At 42.3% G+C, this 25,444-nt stretch overlaps 2 protein-coding genes across 2 annotated transcripts; both read right to left on the reverse strand.

Moving 5' to 3' along the window:
- Positions 1 to 3,858: 3,858 nt before the first annotated feature.
- rlbp1b (retinaldehyde binding protein 1b) lies at positions 3,859 to 13,733 on the reverse strand. The gene is made up of 8 exons (XM_037682544.1): positions 13,692 to 13,733; positions 13,058 to 13,085; positions 10,434 to 10,562; positions 9,225 to 9,429; positions 7,698 to 7,876; positions 7,447 to 7,605; positions 7,223 to 7,333; positions 3,859 to 4,371 (listed from the first exon to the last, which is right to left on the reverse strand). Exons 2-8 carry the CDS (start codon positions 13,067 to 13,069, stop codon positions 4,243 to 4,245), a joined length of 924 nt encoding a protein of 307 aa, XP_037538472.1. The 5' UTR covers positions 13,070 to 13,085; positions 13,692 to 13,733; the 3' UTR covers positions 3,859 to 4,242.
- A 4,658-nt stretch (positions 13,734 to 18,391) lies between these two features.
- Positions 18,392 to 25,378, reverse strand: isg20 (interferon stimulated exonuclease gene). The gene is made up of 4 exons (XM_037682543.1): positions 25,298 to 25,378; positions 21,239 to 21,910; positions 19,580 to 19,780; positions 18,392 to 18,839 (listed from the first exon to the last, which is right to left on the reverse strand). Exons 2-4 carry the CDS (start codon positions 21,875 to 21,877, stop codon positions 18,639 to 18,641), a joined length of 1,041 nt encoding a protein of 346 aa, XP_037538471.1. The 5' UTR covers positions 21,878 to 21,910; positions 25,298 to 25,378; the 3' UTR covers positions 18,392 to 18,638.
- Positions 25,379 to 25,444: the final 66 nt, after the last annotated feature.

A 25,444-nucleotide genomic window follows, 5' to 3' on the forward strand; every position in this document is an offset into this window, starting at 1 on the left:
GGGGGGGGGACTTCCGTCTTGTCGAAGCTTAAAATTCACAGTTGAAACCCGTGCCTACGTCTAAAAAGTTGTTTTCCTCTGCAAAAAAAGAACTGAGAACTTGTTTACTGATTTTTTTTTTTTAATTAAAAGCTTTGTGTGAAAAATGCTAAAGAGCTCAAACCACACCGAGCGTCCGCCATTTTGAGAACCGAAAAAAGGAAAGAGACACAGCCCATGTCACGTCAAGGGGCCTCCCTTCCATTTTTCTTAAAGAGACTCGCTGCTCGCTCCCTCACTATCCATCCTTCGGTTCAAACAGTCTCATACTGCCATCCAGTGGTCAATAACGGTACTACACGCAAAACAAGTCAACATTTCTTCTTAAATTTTACAGTAATTACTAATTATTGTCAAATTTCTAACAATATTATCGTTTATCGCAATAATTTCTGAGACAATTAATCGCCCAGTAAAATTTGTTATCGTGACAGGCCTAAGCTTCAGCACTTCTGGGGGCACCTCCAGCAGGAGCATCATCGTAAATCTGCTGAAAAAACATTGCAATGCAAAATTGGTGCAGTGTAAAGGTTTATAAAACAGAGTTCCTATGAGCATCTATGAAAGTAGAGTGATTAAAGTTGTTTAAAGACGACAGGAGTCCACTTTAGCTTTGGCCCGACTCAAACGACTCTGCTGTTAGCTCATGAGTCTGGTCAGAAATCAACTTTATTTCTCCAAACTGAGTTTGTTCAACGAGTTGTCTACTGCAGGTAAGACTGCAATTTGTATTCATAACATCTGAAATTTATTTTTAATATTGAAATATGGAGAACAGGTCCAGGTTTTTCATTTGAACTACATTCATGGGTAGCCACATGTCTTGTTTTTTAAAATTTATACAGATAATTGTTTTCATAACTCTTAATTTATTTTTATTTTTACTTCACTTTCATATTTGAATTTTTTTTTATCCTGTATAGTGATAATTTTTTTGTTTGTTTTAAGAGAGTAAAGTATAAATAAAACTGTATCAGCACTTTATTCCAATAATTTTAACATGATAATGCAGACATTGCACTGCTCTTTATAACTTTGTACCATTTTAAAATCTGCTCCTTCGTGCCTTAAAACCATTGAACAAACGTGTCTCTTTCAAGTTCATCGCTGTAAGTTGTGCGAAGTCGAGTGCCTTGAATTTCTAAATGTTGCTGTTTACACGGGTTTTTATTGTTGCACTGAATGTGCTGTAGCCGTTCTACATACAGTTTGCAAAAAATACTAATTTAAATGGAGTACAAATGGGGCACAGATATATGTTTGGCATTTATTTAATTATTGAAAGTTGAAGGCAAGAGTAAAATAGTAAAATTAAGGATTTTTTATGCTACTTTTTTTTTATATATTCCATGGTTAAACAAAGTTGTTGTTATTAAACTGCAACATTCAATGAGAATAAACACTCAGAGACTTTTTAAATGCTGAAATTTTATTTTCTATATATATATATAGATACTAAAATTGTTTTCTGAGCATTGCCTGTTTTTGTTAGGAACACTGTTTTACTGCTAAATTATTTAATCTATTGTAAAAAATAAATAATACAATTCTGCTGGACAATGTAAGCATAACAGACAAAATCAGTCTGAAGCGATATTTTATTTATGTAACTCTTATTGATCATTTTGTTAAACCTTGAAAAAGTGAAATACATCCTGCAACATCCATACCACTCCAATCTGTACATGTACTGTATTTTTCAGACTATAGGGCGCACTTAAAATCCTTTAATTTTCTCAAAAATCAACAGTGCGCCTTATAATCCGGTGTGCCTTATGTATTAATTCTGGTTGTGCTTACTGACCTCAAACTGATTTCATGTGGTGCACGGCGCTCAAAAATCTGTCAAAATGTTTTAGTTTCGCTTAATGTGCCTTATAATCCGGTGCGCCTTATAGTCCGGGAAGTACGGTACTGATTGTTAGTTTTTTCCTGCACCTTACCGGAGTTTATTTTTCTCTTTCACATGCATCAGAATGTAAAATTTATAATCGGAGCAAAATAGTTTGCTGAGCTAAGCCATAAAGAAAAGGTTTTCGTTCAGTCTCTTTGTTTTCTGTTCAAATGTTTCTGCTTGAATTTGTTTGATCAATAAAACGAGAATTTGTATTTACATATTGTTTATTGTACAGTTTTGACGTTTTTATTGGTGCACAAAGTTGCACAGTGGGTAAAACTATGTGATAATATTGCAACTATATATTTTCAAAGAGCGCTCTAAAACATGAAATACTCGCAGAAGTATTCTGGCGCTGTGTACTTCCAGTAGAGGGACATAAAACAGGATGGGGTGTGAGAATACTGGGGCCTGGCAGAGTCAATAAAACACTTTAACACAGGAGAGTGGCACAAAATATCTTTAAAAATGAAGTTCTGTTGAACTTATAATAACTGTGTTCAGAAAATATCCAGACCCACTTCACTTTTTGAAGTTTTATGTTGCAGCCTGCAGCTACAGTCTTTTTGTTTTTTTATCATTCAACCTTTATTTAGACAGGTAAATCCCATTGAGCCTCGAGGACTCATTTACAAGAGAGACCTGATAATGATTTAAATCATCGTTTTGATTAGATCAGAATTGCACAACGGCAAAGAGAAAACACAATTTTCGTCAACTCGGAACCTGAAATATCACATTTCCACAAGTTTTTAAGACCCTTATTTAGAACTGACTTGGAGCAACTTGGGCAGCAGTTCCAGCCTGGAGGTTCTCAGCGTTTGATGCATCGAGTTTTGTTTGCTGGGGAACTTTCTGCCATTCTTTTTGTACAAATCCTCGCAGCTCAGTCCGGTGGGTTGGGTACTGTTGGTGGAGCCATTTTCCAGTCTGCCCAGATGTTCATTAGGGTTCAGGTCAGGGCTCTGACTGGTCCACTCGAGGACATTCAGAGTTGTCTCTAAGCCAGTGGTTCCCAACACTGGTCCTTGAGGAACACCATCCTTCATGTTTTAGTCGTTTCGCTGCTCCAACACACCTGATTTAGTGGTTTAATTACTTCCTCATGTTCTGCAGAAGCCTGTCAATTACCCATTAATTAAAATCAGGTGTGTTGGAGCAGAGAAACAACTAAAACATGCAGGATGGTGTTCCTCAAGGACCAGGGTTGGGAACCCCTGCAAAGCCACTCGGGACCTGATTTCTCTGTGTGTTTTAGGTCGTTCAGCCTTCGCTCACTGACCAGTCTCCCAGTGCTACTGTTGGACTGGATTTGAACAGGTGACAAGTGTCGCCTGGTTTTCTCCTGACAAAACGTTAAGATTTGAGGCCAAACAAGTTGGGTCTTCATTTCATTGGACCTGTTCCTCAGTGTGAGAGGCCCAAGTGGGTTTTGCAGTGAGGACAGAAAGTCAAAAAGCCCAGGTCAGAGGGGGCCTGCAGTTCTGGTCGTCCTGGAACCGAGTCCCATCCCCACGTAGGCTCGGTCAAAGTGACCATCGGGTTCTTGGTACTCTGTCGAAGGCCCAGACGTGACAGTAAATACTTTATGAACCCTCTGTATTTTAAGAACGAGTTTTCAGATTAAGTTCTACCTCCAGGTCAGTCGCCGGTTTCCGCTAATCCGATGCGTAAAACAACTTGCACAATCTTGAACTCTGCTTTAAAATTCCTAAACCACCACAGTCCGTACGTTCAGTCATGCACATTTCTTGTTACAGTTATGTCACCGTGCGTTTTGGAAACATCTTGGTGTTGGCGACTTTTCAGGAACCTCTCAATTTCTTGGGATGACGGCTCGGTGGAAAAACAGCTGCAAGAGTCCGTCGATGTGCATGTCTGCTCGCGTAGAACGAGCACAGTGTTGCTTTCTTTCTGGTTTACACTGTTCTGATGTGCAGAAATAATAAACCCAACAAAAAGAGTGATTAAATGATCATTGGCGAAAAGGAAGAAGCAGGTCAAGATAATGGATGGATGGATAATTGTCAGGCAATTAGAACAGAAGAGCTTTATTATTTTACAAACTCAGCGGTTTACCATTTATAGTCCAATTTGTTTTACAGGTGAAATTACCTAAAGACGCAGACGGTTTACTCCTGTATGATTGGGCTTTTTAGGATCTCTCGACAACATTCTCACGTTTTGGTTTTTATTTCTAACTTTCATTTCTACAACTTCAGCTAGATTGGGCTTTGATTCTCCACAGTCTACAAGGTTTTTAACATTTAATGGCTCCGAGTCGTTGAGACTGGGACGAAGGGCGTTTAGTCAAACAGCTTGGCCGCTGTGGCCTTGCCGTCGTACTTCGAACCTTTTCCATCAAATTCAGCTGGAAGGATCTCAGGGTCGAACTCCTTGTAGTAATTTTCCAGCTCGTCTCCATGAACAAACACCTAAAGCACAAAGACAAGTAGTTGGTGTTTTGTCTATTAAACCAGCAGCAACTTTAAACTTACATCCAACCGTTTCATCCAACACAAACTAGTTGAAGCTTCTTGTTTAATTCAAGAACAGTTTTCTGGAAGTGTAAATTAAAAATCACAGTAATTAACTTTAACGTGCCTACTTTTACGAGCGTTTCCTTGGAAGCTTGATCCGTTCACTTCTGTAATTGTTTCATTTTGAACATCTTGTTTGTAATCCTCAGTAGTGCTTTTAGATTGCAGGTGGCTACACTCAAAGTGGTTTTTATTTTTATTATTTTAATTATTTTGACACTGAACATTGACAATTTGTAGTCATTTTAACTGTTTATGGAGTCTTTGTAGCTTCTTCTTCAGGTCTTGTCCATACGAAAACACAATTTTTCCAAAACAACCTTTTATTTGCCGTTTCTAAAAATATCCTTATAAATACAGCACTGTTTCTAGAGATGTTTGCATCCACACGAAGACGCGTAGAAAAATACCCAAAACGGGTGAAGGTGAAGCACCCACTCCAGCATCCACCCTCATTTTCCCAACTGCGTGCCCTTGAGCAACGTCTTTAACCCCTCAGCTGCTCTCAGGTGCCTTAGCTTGCAGCCCTCGGCTCTACGTGTGTGCTCACATGTGCAATGGAGAAAATAGAGTATAAAAATAATAAAACATTGTAGTAACCATGCCAGTATGTGGCTCTGTAATGCTCCATGACTATACACCACCAGCAGGAAGCCTGAATGAGCGGGAAACGTACACACAACAAAAAGAGGACGCCCTCGTGCCGAAGACTGGAGTCGAGGTGTGGCTATGACATCACCGTTTTCAAAATGTTGCAACCACACGTGTGTGTCAGAGCTCAAAATGGAGTCTTGAGGGATGTAAAGGAAAATGATTGTTCCACAGGAGTACACTGACTGGCCAAGAAAACGGAATGATTCCCATCATCTATTAAAACTGATTTTTTTATAGTTAAAATAGAAGCTGCTTAACTGTTGCGTGACGCACTCTTCATTGAGCGCATGCAGCACAAAGTAGACCGTTGTTTGACTCTTGGTTCTTAAAACTACTTCCAAATGTTGGATGCACTCAGCGCTCTCCTTCAAAAAGTAAGACCCACGATGCAGCTCGAACAAAGAGTCCTTCATTGTTGGTGGTGAATGTCGCGCTCGTACAGAAAGGGACGCGGCTGATCACTGGCCAAGTGTCGTACAACCGAATGAGAAGATAAAGGTCCTCATGACGACTTATAATGAGACTAATAGTTCTTATTAACCACAGAGTCCTTTACGCAGTTTGGACCCAAAAAATGTTATAAAGCAGTTTTTGTTTCTCTTTTTGTCACTGCTGAAACATTTTATGTATCTGCATTTGAACCCCGTTTCTGGCACCAAAGTACTTCCATAAGGTCTGAAACCATCGTCCTCCTTGTTGTGTGAATGTTTATGAAGCTCTCACAATATTGATGATCAATATTGTGATCCGTTTTTCTTCTGTACGTTCTTCAGCGTCTTTCTCGTTCCACAATTTGTGCCATTTTAACAAGTCATAAATCAAAATGTTCAGCTCATTCAGGACAATCCTGCTGTGACTTATTGGTGCAACTTTAGCTTTTTGAAATATTTAGCCTTTTCTGCCATTTTTTCCTCATAGAAAATGAATTGAGCTCATTTTACATCCTTCAAATCTTTAGCTCTGTTTACAACCTTTTACTGCTCCTTTCACTTTTTGTTCTGCTTCAGCTTCTTTCAGCTTCCTTCTGCACATTTAAACTTTTTTATAGCTATTTTTCAGCTGTTTTTCCAACTACTTTGTGCTCCTTTCAAATTTCTGCTAACTACAACATTTTTGTGCTTCTAACGTCTTTCTGCTCCTTTCGGCTTATATATGCAAGTTTCAGCTTTTTCTGTTATTTCAATTATAAATTTACAGGTAGTTGTTTTTATGCTAATTTTAGCTTTTTTGACTAATTCCACTTTTTTTTTTTCCACTCACTTCAACTATTTTCAGTCTAAATCAGCAAAAATGTTCTTTCTCCCCTCCTTCTGGTAATTTAAGCTTCTTTCTGCTCTTTTAGCTACTTTTCAGCAAGTTTTTTTTTTTTTTTTTTACTAATTTCAGCTTTTTTCAGATAATTTCCACTTTTTTGCATTCATTTCTGCTTCTTTAAGCCAGACTGGACAAAACATGTTCTGTCTGATTTCTTCTGCTACTTTAAGTTTTTTTCTACCTTTTCAGCTACCTTTTTTTAGCATTTTAGCTAATTTCAGCCGTTTCAAATAAATTCATGTGTTCAGTGGTAATTTCTGCTACTTCCAGCCTAATTAACTTCTGTATTTTCTTCAGCTTGTCATGCTCCTTTCGGCTTATTTCTGCTAGTTTAAGCCTTCTGCTATTCCAGTATTTTCTTCAGCTTGTCATGCTCCTTTCGGCTTATTTCTGCTAGTTTAAGCCTTCTGCTATTCCAGCTACTATTTAGCGGTTTTATGCTAATTTTAGTTTTTTGGCTAATTCCACATTTTTTTAGCTCTTTCTGCTTCTTTTAGTTTAAGCTTTTTTCTGCAGTTTCAGCTACTTTTCAGCAATTGTTTTTGCTCATTTCCTAATTTTTGTGCTCATTTCTGCTTATTGAAACCTAATTCAGCAAATATGTGTGTTTTTCTGCTTTCTTATGGTAATTTAGGTTTGTTCTTCCATTTCAGCTTTTTTAGCTAATTTCAGCTGTTTTTCAGAAAGCTCTCCTGCAATAAGCATTCACGCTGCATTTGCACAGGAAATGCGGTTTCTGTAGTTTGACATTATTTTAAATGAAGTAAATCTGACTCACTCGCTCTAGCAGTTTGCTCTTCATGAGGGGTTTGACCACGTTGTAGGTGGTGGTGAAGTACCAGGGCTGGTGGATGAAGTGCACGGCTTTGAAGCGGGCAGGAAACGAATCCTGGGGGATGACAAACAACACACAGTGGTATAATCATCAGAAAGTCTAGTAGGTACGTGAGACGGGGTTTTATTCCTCTCAGCTTCAGCACGAGGTTATGAACTACTTCCCACCTGCAGCATGTCCACCATCTTCTTGAGCTCGGTGGGTTTGATTCCTGAAGCCTGCTGCATCGTGAAGCCTTTGAAATTCTCAATGATGCAGAATCCGTTGATCTGAGTCTCCTCGTTCTCCAGCAGCTTCTCCAGGATCACACAATAAGCACGCAAGATCTGAACGCACACGACGAGAGCCCTTTCATCACCACCATGACATTAAACCTTCCTCAAAAAGGCCAATACCTCCCGTTTCAAACTGAACGTACCTCGTCGAAGGTGATCTCTTCATAGTCCCAGTTCTCAATGTTGAAGAGCAGAACCACGCGGCCGTGTTTGTCTCTGCTGTGCAGGATGCCGGGGTAACCAGCCTCGATGGTGCTGCGCACAGCCTCGGGGGTCAGGTTTTCAAACAGCTCGGGGTAATCCTTCCTGAAACGCACGTATCCTGAAGAGAGGCACCACAGGATCGGCTGTTAGAGCTTTGGATGAAAACAAGCTGCGCAAATTAAAACACAAGTTGTGAGTTTTCCTGTTGTTCTCCACAGACTAAAAACATCTTCCAGGTCCAACCGAACCACAGTTCAATCATATGGATCCAGATTACATTTGAAGTCTTTATGGTTACCATATTTTTTTTTTACGTATAAGTCGTGTTTTTTTGCATAGTTTTCATGCCCTGCGACTTATTTATGTTTTTTCCCATTTTTATAAACCAATTTTTGGCTGAGATATGAACGGTTTTATTAATTCTGATTGAAAATATTGAACACTACCATTTTCAGCCGCTAGATGGCGTTGTGTCATGCAATAGGTAAAAAGTGACTATTAATGGCACAATCAGCTTGCCATAGTCTGCCACCTTCGTCCAGCTCGCCTGGAGCAACCGTCAAATCGGCTTCATTTCACTGCACCGCCCTGACGAAATGAAGCCGATTTGACCCTTTGCTATAATGTCGAGCAAACAAATGCTTGTGTTTAAGTGCTTATCTTGTTAAATTTTCAAGAAATGCACAGCGAGTCCTGCCGTGCACGCTCCTGCAGCCGCGAATCGGCTTTTGAAAAATGCAGCGGATTTGACCGTTTAACATGATCTGACTGCAGCGTGCTCGAGCTCACGCGCAGGAAGGGAATGAGGCTCCAGTAAATAAGTAAAAACCGTTTATTAATTAAATAAACAAAACAAGACGTGGCAGCGGACTTACTCAGAGGAGGAGGACACGAAGGGAGACAGCCTTGTTGGACGGGACAAGAACAATCCAGAGACACTGACAAGACACCAAGGGGCTGAATATATACAGACGCTGACGAGGTGAAATGACAGACGCCTGCGGTGATTAGGATTAGACACAGGTGCGACAGATCACAGGAGGAGAAATGCTGAGGAGGGACTGGTAAACATGAGGGACAAACGCAGGACCAGACCCCAGAAACCCTACACCGTTAAAGTGCATTCATTAAGAAAACGTTCAACTGAGACACACCTTTTCTATAATTCTGAACAAACAAATGTGTGTTAATCTTGTTCAAGTCCTCCCGTGCACGCTCCCACGGCCGCCATTTGGCAGCCAATCAATTTTTGGCACATCAGCCCACATTTCCAGGTTGCCAGCAGTGACGCATAATAGATGCAACGTATTTATGAACGTTTCCACTTCATTAGACATATTTGGACTGATGCGACGTGTACGGCGGAAAATACGGTATATGGTGTAGAATTATCATGTTTTATGTTACAGAGGAAGACAAATGCTGTCGGTAAATCCAAATTCCTTCAGCTCGTCATCTGAGCTTACCCTTTATGAGCTCGAAGGCTCGGACCACGTCGTACTTCCTGGCGCGAATGAAGCGGACCAGCATTCCGTCGGGTTTCTCCCCAAAGGTGTCCTGCACTCCTTTGGCCAGATCATCTCCTCCGTCTGCCTTTTCTTTGATCATCGCTCGCAGCTCCTTCACTGCAGCCACGCGCTTCTCGTCTGTCTCGTTCAGCTCGTCCTTGGCCTTCGGTTGGAGACAAACCACACGGTTAAAAGGTGGTCTTGTCATTTTTTTAATATTTAGCACCTTGTCAGCCATGACATCACTCAGAGAGCATCGAGTATGGAGAAAAGGGAAGAAGTCTTTTTCCAAGCTAGACTGGCAGCTGCACGAACGAGCACTCATTTTATATATATATTTCAGAAATGAACAGACTATCCCTTTGAGTAAAGATTATTTTTTTAGATATTTGGAGCTTATAGTCGAATAGAGATAAATTTGGACTGGACAAGCAAACTAATGTCTCGTCAGCAGGACCAACAGCAAAGTGGACTGGTGTTTTAAAACAACTCCAGCAACAACTCTATTCTTTCGTGGTTTGTGCAAACACAAGTTTGTCAAGTTTCCATTGCCATCATTTTCCCATTTCACAGTTATTTCCTCAGAAGAATCTGATCCTTTACACTAAAGTCTTTGATGTCTGCAGTAACAGCGGAGCAAAAGATGCAAAACAGAACCTGATGCAAAAGTGATGTGATGTAAAACTCACAACTGTTAATTGAGTTCTTCCTATTAATCTGATAACTGAAAGCTCCGCCTCCCGTTCTGCTTTTGGAAACTTTAGGAACCACAAGGAAACCTGCAGTCGTATTAATAAGTTCTTCATTTTCCTCAAATATTTCTTCTGTTATGTTTCATTTTGCAGTTAGATACCCTTATTAGTAATAAAGAGTGTTTAAAGAAGTTATTTACATAAATAAATGTTGAGTTTGCATGAACCACTATGAAACCTTGAGAGTGATGATGTTTTAAGACCACAACAATCCACGTTGGTCTTGGTCCTGCTTGGATTAACCTTGTAATCTCATCCAAGTTACAGCCTTGGCGGTTTTATTTTTATTTTCTGACTTGTGAGGCTCTCATAAGTGTCCGTTTATTCCCCCCTCTGCAAAATACAGGAGGCCTATATTAATAGGTTAATCTTTTTTTTTTTGTGAGAAAACAGATGTGGCTGCAGATGTGACTACCTTCTGCCTGGTGTGGTCTGGTAGACTGGCACAGGGTCCGAACACTGGTCCGTGGTCCTTGACAGTGAGACGCTCCAGCTTGGCCCGGAGAGCCTGCTCCTCCTCCGACACCATTCGGTAAGTTCCACTCTGAAATGAACGAAGGCGATAAAACGACTCGTCAGCATTTCATTTTTTAAAACGAACACAAAGCACAACTCATAGGGACAATAAAAGTTCCAGATCAGTGAAATTCAATGATGTTTGACACAAAAATCCTTCAGAACACCAGAAGAACGAGTGACAAACAACTAACAAGTTTTTTTTCCCGTTAGTTATCACTTGTTGAATCATGGGGATTATTGGTCAGTGAATTTCTGTAGCTCGGTGGACGATGCCATGGTTTTGTGTTCCTGAGGTTGCGGGTTCGAGCCCATGTTGGGTCAGGAAGGACATCCAGCATAAAACAATCACAACAATGCGAGTTTGCTCGCTGTAGCAACCCCTGAATGGAGCAGCCAAAATATATTTTTTTAACAAGACTTTCAGTGAGCAGAACGGTGGTGCAGTTTGTAGAGCTGCTGCCTCTCAGCGAGCAGGTTGCCGGTTTAAATCCCAGTCTGGGAGCCCTTCTGGGTGGAGTTTGCATGTTCTCTCCGTGCATGCGTGGGTTTTCTCTGAGTACTCCTGTTTCCTCCCACATACCAAAAACATGCATGTTAGACTGATTAGCAGTGGTGGAGAAAGTACTCAAACTCTGTACTTAAGCAAAAGTACGAATAAACAGACAAAACTGTATTCTAGTAAAAGTAGAAGTACTGCATTAACGTTTTTCTTTAAGTAAATAAGTACTTGCTTTTAAAAATACTTAAAAGTATTAAAAATAAAAGTACATGCAGAATGTATCACCTAATGCAATATCATTAAGTATTCCTACTGTGTGTATATTTTCTGCAATACATTAATAGTGTTGTGTAATTTTACTAAACGATGCTGCAGATAAAACATGTTTTTATTGTGTTTACTCTGTGACACCGTGCACACTTGGACTGTGTCAGAATTTCAGGGATGACCTGCAGAGTTAAATGACATTAAGCAAAATAAGAAAGAGGAATGATTATAACCTTTGAAAGTTTTTATTTAACACAAAGTAAAATCAGTGTGTCATTTTAACTGCAGTAAACACATTTAAGTAAAAGTTGTTCGTTTAAAAAAAAGGAGCATTAGACCTGACAAAGGAACATCGGATCATTTCAACTCCAGTTTGTCATCAACTCCAGTTAAAACACTGTCTAAACCTTGTAATGGGTCAATATTGAACAATAGTTTAACTTCCTGACACCATCTCTCGTCTCCTAACATCCATGAACCGACACATTTTAATATTGCAGCAAGAATTTCTTGTTCAAGTTCAGAAGAAGTTGGTTTTCAAAGTTTTTTGAGTCCAGTCTGGTTCTTCTGGGAGAGAATCTGTCCTGCTGCACTGAACAGTCTTTCAATAATCTTTCAATGATCTTTCAATAATCTTTCAATAATCTTTCAATAATCTTTCAATAAGACCATGGGTGGTGCGTATCTTCTGGCTGACTCTCTGCAGTGGAATCCATTCTAGGTGTGTTAGTGGGGCTGCGGGTGCTCCCAGCTCAACGATGCATATACTAGAATATACGTCATTGGTCCAGCTCTTCTTGAAGGCGGGTCTAACGTTACCTGCCCACTTTGCAGTGATTCACTGGACCAACTCTCCTCTCACCACTCGTTACTTTCAAACTAACGAACAAATAAAAAACTGTAACGTGCAACATATTATAGAAATGTAGTGTAGTAGAAAGTACATACAGTACTTAATGTAAAATGTAGAAAGTACCCACGTTTAACTCTACTTAAGTAAATGACAGATACATTAAAAATGTACTTAAGTACAGTAACGAAGTACTTGTACTTCGCTACATCCCACCACTGATGATTGGTAACTCTATAGGTGAGAGAGTGAATGTTTGTCTCTATGTGTCCCTGTGATGGACTGGAGACCTGTCCAGGGCGTCCTCCGCCTCTCGCACAGTGATAGCTGGGCATGGACACCAGTGACCCCCGTGACCCGAAAAGTTAGAAGCGGGTGAAGATGATGGATGGTCGTGGCAGTCGTTTGATGAAACGCCTCAACGGTTTCACAAAAACTAAACGCTCTGATGTCTTTGTCCTGTTTACAGAAAAGCACAAGTTGAGCAAGACTTCGGATGAAAGCTGAACGTGTTTCTGCGCCAGCATCATTTGATCACATGACGTGGCTGTGCGAGCGTTAATCCGCAGGACGCATGCTCGTTAAGAGGAACACGATCAATGGGCCTCAGTGTCGGTTAATCTCCTTCACGAGTCTAGAAAAGTCTGTAAACAGAAGAAGGGCTGCTTGTGGCCGATGAGAGATTAGCAGCTGCTGTAGCGGCTGACGGCCTCCGTGACAAAGAACTTTAGCCTTGGGAAATGAGCTGAAGCTGAAACTGTAGCAGGGAGGTGTTTGTGGAGGAGGCGGGGTTAAAAAGGAGGAGGGTGTGTTTAGCATGACCTGCTACAGGAGGCCTGGGTCAATTATAAGCACCGATTAGAACTCAACACATTTTGAAAGCAGTAAAAATGTTAATACTTACGACTACAGCCATGCTCTGAAACCAGCCTCTGTGGAAAAGAGAGCAGCACAGTTGTGATTCCCAGTCAATAAAAGAACAATCGGCGCTCTGTGCTCCATATTAATCCCCTTCATTCCACCCTCTCAGCACTCGGAGCACTTTCCCTGTGCTATTTTTGACACTTGCCTTATCTGGATGGTTTATCAGGAGGCTGACGGCCCTTTTGGTTTAATTATGAGCAGCTTTACAGCAGCTGTCCGTCACTCTGTTCAGTCTGAGCGTTAATATTCAGATGTGTAAAATAAGGTTTACGTCAATCTTAGACGGCGTCTGTGCAGATCACGCAACAAAAGTTTACTCGTTTATTAGACGTTTCTCTTTAAACAAGCTCTTCATCATATTTTTTTAATGAGATGCTTCACGTGTCAGTTTGGTGAATCAGTCCTTTGATGTTCCGTACCTGATGACCATCTTGAGGAGCTCGTTTACTTTCGGAACGATTAAAATGTTGCTTTAAACACAAGTGAAACGTTTCAAGGCCTCTGATTTGTTCAAACAACCACATAAAAACAGCACCAGAGTCTCACAGCCAGAGTTTTACATCAGCGCCACGTCCAAAAGGATGGAGGTGGAAGAGGAGGCAGAGAGGACTTACCTGTGGCAGACGTGCAGCAGTTGTTGAGAAGTCACCGGCGGTCTGAGTGGAGCTGAGGTGGACGGGGTTGTGTGATTTGTAGCGCTGGAATCAGTGGCGTCACAAAAGATTACTTCCAACCGGGGGGGTCGGGGCTGATGGTGGCACAATAGTGGAAATGCTGAGGTGCATTTAGATGATGTAATGTTTAGTTTATTTGGTAAGAAGTTTAAGCAAATTTGATTGTATTTCAAAAGGACTTTAAGTGACCCTGTAACAGTGGGATCAGTCTGATTCTGATACTGTCATCCTACAAAAATCCATCCATCCGTCATCTTCTGCTCGTTCTGAAGTCAGGTCTCGGGGCAACATCTTGAGCAGGGAGGTCCAGACATCTCTTTCCACAGCCACCTCTTCCAGTTTTTCTTGGGGGACTCCAAGGTGTTCCCAGACCAACCGAGAGACGTAGTCTCTCCAGCGCGCCCTGGGTCCTCCCCGGGGTCTCCTTCCAGTCGGACATGCTCGAAGCATCTCCCTAGGGAGGCGCCCAGGGAGCATCCTTACCAGATGCTTGAACCACCTCAACTGGCTCCTCTCGATGAGGAGGAGCAGTAGTTCTACTCCGAGTCTCTCCTGATAACTGAACTTCTCGTCCTGTCTCTAAGGGAGAGTCCAGCTACCCTGCAGAGGAAACTCATTTCAAGCTCCTGTATCCACGATCTCATTCTTTCAGTCACTACCCAGAGTTCATGGCCATCGGTGAGGGTAGGAACATAGACCGACTGGTAAGCAGAGAGCTTCTCCTTACAGCTCAGCTCCCTCTTCACCACAACGGACCGAACAAAGACCTGGCTGAACATGGGAGGACCTCGACATGAACGTGTTGTGTGTGGAGGACAGGGGAGTGTTTTAGGGGGAGGGGTAAGACATGAGGACGCAAGGCTGTGCTGTCAGGGTTCCCTGAATCACTACCAGAGGGAACCTGAGGTCAAACCTGATGGCTCCCCACTCCATGACGCCAGGGGTTATGCCCGTGTGTTAGCAGGAATGGTCTTCTCTCTTCTGCACTCCTTTTGATGGTCATCTGTGGTGATGCAGAACCAATCATCACTGACTGACGAACTGAACTGGCTGCAGATGCCGATCCATCCACTGAGACCCTGCAAACCTTTTGTCCTCTTGGGCAGCAGGACGGCCTGAATGCCGACAGAACTCCTCCCCGAGCAATGGTCATTTCTTGCAGCAGCCTGCCGAGCCCCTCGTCACTGCAGACTTAATTGCAGGTGCCAGAGGACGATCTCGGTCCTCCCGCTGTTGTAAGCTGTGGTCAGGCACTCGAGCACAGCCTTCAGGTAGACGGTAATGCATCCACGGCACCTCCTTTTCAACTCATTTGGGATTTGGTGCTGTAGTTGAGGTCTTATTTGGGCTTTTGAGATGTTAATTAGCAGCTCCCAGTTGTAGAAAACCACCTTGCTGTTAAGGTTACGCATCATAACAAATGTCCAAATGTAAAAAAGGTTTCAGTAAAAACCCTTCCAGCTGCACAGCATCTGATACCAGAGGAAGTAATCATCTGACAAAAGTGATTTACATCCAGAAAAATGTGTTTTCAAAAGCAATATCTCAGAATGAATGTGAGCTGCTCCAACACGCAGCCACCTTGAGCGGCGCAATTCTGGAATATGTATAAATATATAATAATACTTGGTGCAAGGAAAAGTCCAGATATTTTATCTGCTGGCTTCAGCTGCCATTGAACGTGATCTAGTGTTGGTGTGCTCATTTTCAACAACTCCTGATCTGCTGCAGCTGAAATACAAAAGCTTAAGGAAGCACATCAGGAAGCTGTGGTCGAGTCAAATGTAGCTGACCGCTCGGGGAATCTGACACACTCACACCAGTAAACTCACTGGATCTTAGCGTCACATCGAGGTTCTTGTAAAGGTTTTGCTTCCTCTATGTGTGGACTGAGTACACAGGTTCGAGAACTTGTACATTTCTTTTGGAGCTTGTCCACTTCACCCTCCCTGACCCTGGTGGTTCGAACGCCACTCATGCACGTTTCCCTCAGACGTAACAGAGGAGGAGCCGGCAGCTGGCCAGTAATCTGCTAAACCAGGCCCGATCAGCTCAACGAAGCGATTTGTGGAACAAAATTAGATGGATTGGGTGAACAATGACACGTTGTCCGCTGGCTGTACCCATGCAGCCTTTGGAAGTGTGAGCTCACCCCAGGGTTCAAGTGAGAACAGAGATGCTGAAGAACGAGAACTTTTACACAGATGCTACCAAATACTAAGAACATGTATGGACTTTGAAAAACGTTACAAAATGCTCGTTAGTTGAGTATTTTCCACTGGACTGCCAAACTCGGGTCCTCTACCAGAGGCCGGAGGGTTCTGCTCAGTACCTTAGATGTTCCTAGGACTGTGCTCGTCTGCACAGAGCTCTCACGTTGTTCCTGGGATCTGTTGGAGCCACTCTTCCAGTTTGAGGATCACAGCGCCAAGTGCTCCAAGTGCTTTTCAACAATAACTGAGCTTATCCAACAAGGTGGTAGCTTTTTCTACCTGGATTATTGAGCATGCATCAGTAACTGATCTTGTATGTATATTTATGACCCCTTGTAAATTGAAGAAAATCTACTATGAATTCTTGTGCAACATTTAAATCGGCAAAGTTGTATATTTATTGCTTTATGAAAAAAGCAGATTCAACAAAATCCTTAAAAGCCTGATCGTTGTCGTATATCGCCTTATAATCTAGCTGTTTTTGTTTAGCCATCTTATTTGTAAAAAAAAAAATCTGTATACCTCTTTTATAACTGTCTATTGTTGTCCATTGTGTCATCACCCTTTGTTGAAATCAGGTCTCTCTTGTAAATGAGTCCTCGGGGCTCAATGGGATTTACCTGTCTAAATAAAGGTTGAATGAACGAAAAGTATATAGTGTGTATGTAAACTTCTGACCCCAACTGCATGCTAGGATGTTCACAGGAATGAATTGAAATTAAAGTGGAGAAAACCAAACACTTATATCCATCCATCATCTTCCTCTTGTTCTGAAGTCGGGTCTCGGGGGCAGCAGCTTGAGCAGGGAGGTCCAGCCACCTCTTCCAGCTCTACTGGGAGGACTCCAAGGTGTTCCCAGACCAACAGAGACGTAGTCTCTCCAGTGTGTCTTGGGTCTTCCCCGGGGTCTCCTCCCAGTCGGACATGCCTGAAGCACCTCCCTAGGGAGGCGCCATGGGAGCATCCTTACCAGAGTTCATGACCAGAGGTGAAGGTAGGAACAGAGACCGACCAGTAAACTGAGGGCTTCGCATTACAGCTCAGCACCCTCTTCACTACAACGGACCGGCACAGAGTCCACAATACTGCAGACGCTGCACCAATCTGTCAATCTCATGCTCCATTTAATTTGTGAACAAAACTCAGATACTTGAACTCCTCCACAGTGACAATGGGCAGCCCTGGAGTCCAACTTCCACCCCGAAGGGGTCCAACTAACGACCTGCAGTGCGAACCAAACTCAGCGCTTGTACAGGGACCGAACAGCCCGTTGCAACGGGCCCCCAGTCCCATAATCACCGAGCAGCCCCCACGTAACACTGAATTATACCCGACTCGCAGTGCTTCAACTGGACACTGCAAACTTTATTTTACCACCGAGCAGTGAACGGAGGTACTGAAGCACAACTCTGATCTCAGAACAGTTTGAAACAGCAGAGGCCACACGTGAACGTGAGAACTTTTAAACACGCTGCGCCGGGACGGCAGCGATGGAAACTCGGCTGACGTGGCGTCAGGTTTGCCCTCGTCGATTCCTGAGCTGTGCAAAAGTGCAGGAATCTTAATAAAAACAACTTGTCTAAATGTGGAATAAACAGCAACACACCGGTGATGGATCAAATGTGTTGAAGGCCTGGATGTTTTAGTTCACACAGTGTCCACTGGTTCTTCTCTGCAGATTTAAAAGTTGCTCATGTGGAGGTTTCAAAGCATTTCAGACCGAACCGTGGCTTCAACGCATCACCGTGCCGCTTTAGAACAGGTTCTTGATTTTGGAGAAGAAAAAAAAAGGTCAACTACAGCAGTCCCTCGCTACTTCACGGTTCATTTCTCACAGACTCGCTCTATTGCGGTTTTTCAAAATAAGACTGGAAATGACACAATTGGCTGATTGATGGATGAGCCGCACGATCGGCACGGAAGTTTTATTTTAATTATTATTTAGCACCTGCTGCACCTCGGTGCAGCCCACACTGCAGGACAAACTTCCTGCTGCAGCTGATCAGCTGTTCTCCGTGCAGAGCGGAGAAGTGGGCGTGGCCAAGAGCGCTTGCAGGTGGCAGAGCGCAACGGAGGCAGGGAGCTGAAATCATGACATTCTGTCTCTTTTAGAGTTTAGAAACATTTGTGGGGTCTAAATATATATACACATACACACACACTAAAATAAACTACCTACTACTCGTAGTACTATCCATACTTCTCAGTTTTTCACTTATCGTGGGGCTTCAGGGTACAGATCCCCCGCAGTAAACGAGGGACAATTGTATTCCAGTTCAAATACTACGGTCACTTTTTAAGGTAAAGTCTCTACACCTTTTACACCCCAACTAGAATAGCACCCAATCTTAACTAAAAACCACGATTGTTAACTTAAGAATAAATTTATTTTCAAGCAAACTTCAGAACACAGCAAACACTGGGTCATTACACCTCTGAGTTTAAGAACAAAACTAATATAGTGTCTTATTTAAGTTATTAAAGCACTTTCCTCCTCAGATAAACAAGTTACATCTACGTGTGGAACAAGGTCGATACATTTTATTGGTCTCCCAATATATTTGTTCGGACAAAGTCCAGGACTTTTCGTTCACGGCATCATCTGAACTCGTTCTTCTGTCACCACGCAGTGGGGCGCTTTGACATTTCAAAGGAAAAGTGTCGTGGGTGCGCTTCACTGGTTGTCTGCAACGATATCGTCCGGCCAGTACTCGTCCTGCATGTAGTGGTTCGACGAGGTGAAGCTCGGCTCAAGCGGAGCGTCGTCGTCCCTCAGCTTGTCCTGCAGCTCCAGCTCCCACTCTCCCTCCACCAGCTTGTAGAGATCGAGGGCAGCCCGAGCGTCCTCCACCGAACAGTGACCTTTCCTCCCAGCCTGAGCAGAAAAACAGACTCAAGTACTCGGGGAGTAAAAATAAAAGAGACAAACACGAGTCCTCAAGGGAACGTGTGCAATCACTGAACGTTTTATTCTACTCAGACTATTTCTGTGAAAGCCATGGATACAAAAACTTTTTAATTACTTCAAACCAGATTCCGACAAAATATGGGTGAGGGGATTTTGGTCAAGGTTTATGGATTTTTTTTTTTTAAACTACCATATTTTCCGCCGTACACATCGCACCGCTTTATAAATCATATCAGTCCAAATATATCTAATAAAGTGGAAGAATACATAAATAAGTCACTTCGGCATATAAGTCGCAGGGCATGCAAATTATGCAAAAAGCGTGACTTATAGGCCGAAAAATATGGTACTACGACTGAGAACGTTTGCCCGTGCACCATGTGTTTGAGTTAGCAGAAAGTAATTTTCTCAGAGCGCGCTGATTTGATCCTGCATGTGCACCTAGATGGCCGAGGTCATCAATGTCTGCTGAGCTGTGAGAGCTGATAAGCTTTTAAAAACAGTTCTCGCACGCTGCCCGGTGCAGACTCTCTCGACTGGGCTCCACGCACGTGGAACTTCTACACATCTGCGTGAGCTGTTGTGCAAGTCTGCCCTTGCAAGTAAAACCAGTTAAAAACCTTCTGGTGTCCTCGAGCGCGGCTTCTCTGAGTAAGATGAACAGGACATTTTTATCAACAATATTGCATTAGAAAATTAATAATTACCTGTATCTGCCTGTTCAGCAGCTTACTGGCCAAGATTTTAAGGGAAGGGTAGCGTTCTCTGGGGAATCCGGCCAGTCGGCTCAGGAGACGTGTTGTGCACGTGTCCCTGACCAGGTGAACGGGGTGGACCACGTTCAGTGCCTCAAAGTCGTTGTAGATGGAGTGACCCACGACCACTCTGTTTTCAAGTATTCTGAGGATCTGCAGAGCGAGTGGACAAAAAAAAAACGACCAGATTATTTCCACTGGTGTGAAATTGTTCCAATGTTTGACTGGATCTAGTCACTGTGCACTTGATTTAAATGTTTCAGTCACAACTTCAGACCGGCACAACTACACAATGCATCTACAGTAGTCCCTCACTTCTCGCGGGGTTTACGTTCCCTCCTGCTGCACCTGTGCGCTGAGCTTCATAACCCCCCCCCCCGTCTCTGCCTCCCTGCCAGATCGTCCGATCGCCTCGTGCCTGAAGTTTCCAACATTCTTGCTCCTGCTCTCGTTCCTAAAGTCTCTGTTCGGGTCGTGCTAGATTATTTTAAATAAACAATCCAGGCTGCTCATGCAGCTCACTCAGGGAAAACATAGACACACCCCCCCCCCTCCTTTCTTTTTCCGAGGCTGTCTGTTGCGCGCCCACCTGTTGCATGTCTCTGGGACACCACGCAGACCAACCACGCCCCCTCCTTTCTCTTTCTTAGGCTGTCACAGCAGAGACCCAAACTGTTGTGTGTCTGCTCTGACAGCCTCAGAAAGAGAAAGGAGGGGGCGTGTTTTTTACTTTCCCCATCGCCAGTCGTGTGTCATGAACAATCTTATGTTGAAAACCTGCGAGAGCGAGTCCGCCAAAGTCGAACCGCAAAGTATCGAGGGACTACTGTACTCTGCACAAGTCCAGAGCTTTCCCGAGAGCAGTTTTGTGAAAACAGACGTTTAAAATATTTCAGGTGTTTTGTTTGGCAGACGTTTCTCGTTGTCGTCTTCCAACAGTGATTCTTCCGCTGAGAATTTCTGACAAGTCCTGAATAAACAACAGATCATATGTAACTCAGCGCCACATTTCAGGTTTTTGCATTATTTAAACTACATCAGTGTTTTCAGGTTTCAGTTATAAACATTTTAAAGACGTGTCACAGTTTTCTTTTATTTTTTTACACCATTCATTCATTCAACCTTTATTTATTTATACAGGTTAGTCTCATTGAGTCACAAGGACTCTTTTACAACAGAGACCTGTAAACTAGTTCAATTTCTTTTAATTTTATGCCAAAATTTAATACTACAGAATTTCCTCATCGGTACAAAAACACAATTTCGCGGCTGTGCAGCTCTGGTTTGTGGCAGTTTTTACAGATAAAAACTGGAACAATAGGTTTTAGAACATGATGTTAAACTACAACTAAAAGCTGGTTATTTGCAAAGTAATCAATCACAAATGAAGCAATGGTTTAAATAAAATTAGTTGCTTAAATAAAAATAAAAAAACATTATCCAAATGAAAAACTTTGGCTAATTATTGGTTTAGACACTTGGGGACGTTCACACAATAATAATTTGTGTTCTGCTCACACCTTTACTCTGTGTATAGTTCTTACAGTGGTTTATCAGTCAAACAAAGATCAGCATTAAACTTTAAATCCAGATGTGTGACCTCAGCTGTACCTCTTCTCTGGCCTGAGTGAAGGGCGTGGCGTTTCGGAGATGCCGCTTCTGGATGCCGCTCCACCGAGTCCTGAAGTTCGTGACGGGCTGACACGGTTTGATGCATTTGTCGTACAGGATGTTGCCGTGGTAGTCGATGATGCTGCAGCGTGCCAGCTCGCTGCACCGCCCGCCGGGCCCCGTCCCCACCATCTCGCAGTCCAACGCCACCACCGAGGTCGGACGTGAGCTGAGGTACGGAGAATTGCGACCGCTGACTGGAGGGCTGGCTTCAGAGGAGAAACCACTGTCCACCTCCCAGCAGTCTCTGAAGGCGCTGATTAAACTGTGTTCGAGCTCAGACGTCGAGGGCTCGTGTCCCATTTCTTCAACACTTTTGTTTTCAGAGTTCAAAGGGCTTTGACCCTCCATTGCAGGGTCACTCAGTTTAGCTTTCTTTATCAATTCGGTTTCATCCAGGGATTCATCTGGGACTCTCTTCATTTTGCTGTGTGGCACGACCATCTTCTGCTGAGGCTTCTTCCTGACTCTTGCATTCTCCACTGAACTGATCAACATCGATTTCTTGTACAGATATCTGTAGTTGCCAAGAACGCCCCGTGAGGAGTCCTTTTTATTACCTTTTACCGATTCTGCCATCGTTGAGTAATGAACCTGGTCTTGAGGTCATACCTGAAGAGACGGTAAGAAAACAAAAAGGTTAACTACATTCAAACCCCGACAGGGTAAACCTGCCTTTTTGTCACCCACACCCATGTAGGGCTGCAACAACGAACGTCGGTCTCTCTGTAGCTGAAGCTGCTGCTTGTTTGTTTGTTAGATGATTAATGACGGTGATAGAGAACGTGTGTTACTTTTTATTTAAATTAATTGGTACAAGCAGTGTTTAAATGTGATTTATAAATAAATCTAACACAAAGATAATAATTTAATGATTAAGCTTCAACTTTTAAATTTGCTGGCAAAGTCTGAAGATACTGCAGGTATGGCAGGATGAATTGCATTTAAACAGGAATTAAAGTAATTTATTACATCTACTCAAATGAGTGTAATTAAGTATTAATATGTGTGTGTGTGTTTAATTGCTCTTTGGGTTACTTATTTGCCTGAACCTAACACTGTAAGTGAAACAAGGCATTTCTTGAGTTGCTGTAAATTATGCTATAATACATATTTACTGTCTCATTCCAGAAAACAACAACAAACAACAACATCCTTCATGATGGACAGACATCATGGACACCACAGCAGCAGCGGTCTTCACTGAAACATCCTGAACATGATCGTCACTGACACGAGGCCTCTGTCGATGGTTGAAGACGAAAGCTTCACTACAATAATCCACACTTTTAATCCAGGTTACAATAATCCACACTGATATAAAAAATGTTTTATAAGGTGTTAAGTTGCCTTTATGCCTATTCAAACATATACATTTTGTGTGTGTTACTTATTATTGCCATAAAAGCAAGGGTGGAATGATATAGAAATGATTATTTTAATGCTTTTTATGTCAATCTATACCTATATTACACTTATTTAAACACACTTATACTCACTTTTGATGCAGCTTATCTGCTTATTCAGTCATTCCTGTGCTGCAGATGCGTTTTGGAGTAATTAAAGTTCTCTGGGGATGCTCTAGCCAGAAGATCGGGCCCAATCTTCAGGTTACAGTGACCCAGGTTTTGAAGGACATGTTTTTTATGAAACCATCGCTCTGTTGCACAGACTGCTTTGATGAAGGAAAAACAGATTTAATTAAATCTGTCCTCCTGGCAACCATCAAAACTTGCTTTGATCTGCTCTCACGCGATCCGGTCAGGGAAGAAGGTATATAAGAAATGTATCAAACAACTTAATCTTTGGAAGTCCTGTGATGGATCAGCCGCGCGCTGGTGCCATGCACCATTTTTGATGTGATTCTTCTTTACCTGGGTCGAAAACGACTTCCCGGCCAGTGTCACGGTGAGAAGTTATTTCATATCAATCTGTGTGTTAAGAGTGTACATGTTTTTTGCTTGGCTGTTTTCTGTGGCAGGATAATAAAGGACACTTATTACTCCTAGCAGTAACAGCTTCCTCTATGTTTTATTTTTCCTTCTGGTCTGAATATCTGTGCCGACCGTTTCACGAGCCCTTTTGATAAAGAATTTCATAATACACACACTTTTAATCCAGGTTACACTCTTCCCTCAAGGACACATTTTACAAAGTAGCTACATATTGTGCAGGTATAAAGATACATTTGTAAACATTTTTGTGTACATTAATTTTTTTAAGCTATATGACTAACTTTTATTTTTTATTATTCAATATTTTACTAACAGAATAGTCAAATTGCAACCTGTTTTTTGTGCGAATTGCTACGTCAGTCAAATGTTCAATTTTGGAATAAAGGGGTGGAAATTAAAACTTTTCTTTTTTTTTTGTCGATGCATCGATTCATCGGGAAAAAATAAATAAAATAATAATCGGTAGATGAATCATTATTGAAATGATCGTTAGTTGCAGCCCTACACCCATGCAAGCGTTTTTCTTGATGTGCGGACATGATACATTACACAGATGAGAAACGTTATTAAAGTACAATTCAAAGCAATGTTTGACGATGTTTTACCAGCTTCAAAAGGACTAGCTTTCAATTGAACTGACATCGAAGCAATTTAAAAGAAATGCCAGGTAACTTAAGTTAAGCTGGTTAACTGGTCATCATTAACTTCACTTCTTGATCTGCTGCCTTCATACATCTCCTACATGACTCTGCGTGAGTGCAGCTACAGTGTGCGCTCCCAGGCAGTGTTGCCAGGTGTACGGTAATTATCGTGTTTGTACGACAATTTTGCCCGCTGTACGATCAATAATCCCAAAAAAAGGCCAAATATACGATAATTTGACCATTCCCTGAATGTGTGGTTGTCATCAGCCTCTCCCAACCGTCTGTCGGAGCTTTTTTGTGAACCCTGAAGGCATCCGTGTCCGCAAACAGATGCACGATTGGCTGGAAGTGCTTTTCTAAATGTGACATACGAGTGACGTGTTTGCCTCAGAACGACGGCCATGATTGGATGAATGAGTGAGGAAAAGGAAAAAGAGACAAGAAGAAGAAGCAGAGCCGGTTTGGAAGTGGACCCATCACTACTACAGTGCATTAATAGATTTGTTATTTTGGTTATGACGGGTGTACGATCATTTCCCTCAAAATACGATAATATTACGTCTCTAGTACGATAATCCTACATTTCTCACCTGGCAACACTGCCCCCAGGACATCATTACCTGCAGTGTTCCCTCAGTGAGAACTGAACTAGGCAAAAGGACCTTCTCTTACTCCGCTCCTGTTTCCTGAAATATCTCACAAAAAGATCAGAAGCTCTCAACCTTGATCTCTCCAAGTGGCTTCAAACATCTGTTAAGTTCATGGCAAAACCCACCGCAGACATGTTCCTGTTTCTAATTTTCTACACCACCTTATAATTCGTTTTTTCCACTACTTTCCCTTTTGACTGTCCATTTGGTTGCCATTTTGTTTTGATTTAAATTCGTATTTGTGACCGTCTATTGTTGTTATTCACTGTTGTCATCACTCTGTTAAGAAATCAGGTCTCTCTTGTAAAAGAGTCCTCGAGGCTCAATGGGATTAACCTGTCTAAATAAAAATAAATTAAAAAAACAATCCTGGGTCAGGAGGTCCACGTCAAAACGAAATGAACCCTATGTGAACAGGCCGTTTCCTTCTAAACAAACAAAACACTTAAAGTTTGGCTAACCATGCTTGAGCCGAATTGGCCACTTGCCTTAAAGGTCGAAGAAAACACCGTTTATTGACTTGTACATCTTTCTTCAGTCCGCCCGCTACTATATTTTGCTAAAACTGATGCATATCTTAATGGAATTTGGCAGACCGGCATGAAAACCCAAGCTCGTTGACACAAATGCGTCATACCAGACTACGCAGTTAAGAAAACTCCCAAAAATCAATACCGTCGGAACATCTGGTACTTTTGACTGTTCCCAACACGCGTATTAAATTAAACAAAGAAACATATTTAACGTTACCTTCCTGAGCAGCACGTGTAGATTCATTAAACATGCCCGAACAAGTTATAAGCAGCCTCGCCACCTGATTGGTTCACGCTCTTCTTCGTTCGCGCTGGAACAGGACGCGTAAACACGAGCGCCACCTCGTGGTTCAGGGCGGTATAT

The sequence above is a fragment of the Nematolebias whitei genome, chromosome 10 (genome assembly GCF_014905685.2).
Source record: "Nematolebias whitei isolate Nwh7 chromosome 10, NemWhi1, whole genome shotgun sequence".
NCBI lineage: Eukaryota > Metazoa > Chordata > Actinopteri > Cyprinodontiformes > Rivulidae > Nematolebias > Nematolebias whitei.

Excerpts from the sequence above, each read along its gene's own strand:
- rlbp1b (XM_037682544.1), bottom strand. Across the intron at positions 9,430-10,433 it reads CAGACCACACCAGGCAGAAG|GCCAAGGACGAGCTGAACGA; the intron begins GTAGTCACATCT and ends CTCCAACCGAAG. Across the intron at positions 7,877-9,224 it reads AGCCTTCGAGCTCATAAAGG|GATACGTGCGTTTCAGGAAG; the intron begins GTAAGCTCAGAT and ends GCCTCTCTTCAG.
- isg20 (XM_037682543.1), bottom strand. The coding sequence starts at position 21,877 with ATGGCAGAATCGGTAAAAGGTAATAAAAAGGACTCCTCACGGGGCGTT. Across the intron at positions 19,781-21,238 it reads TCACTCAGGCCAGAGAAGAG|ATCCTCAGAATACTTGAAAA; the intron begins GTACAGCTGAGG and ends CTCGCTCTGCAG. Across the intron at positions 18,840-19,579 it reads TGCTGAACAGGCAGATACAG|GCTGGGAGGAAAGGTCACTG; the intron begins GTAATTATTAAT and ends TTTTCTGCTCAG.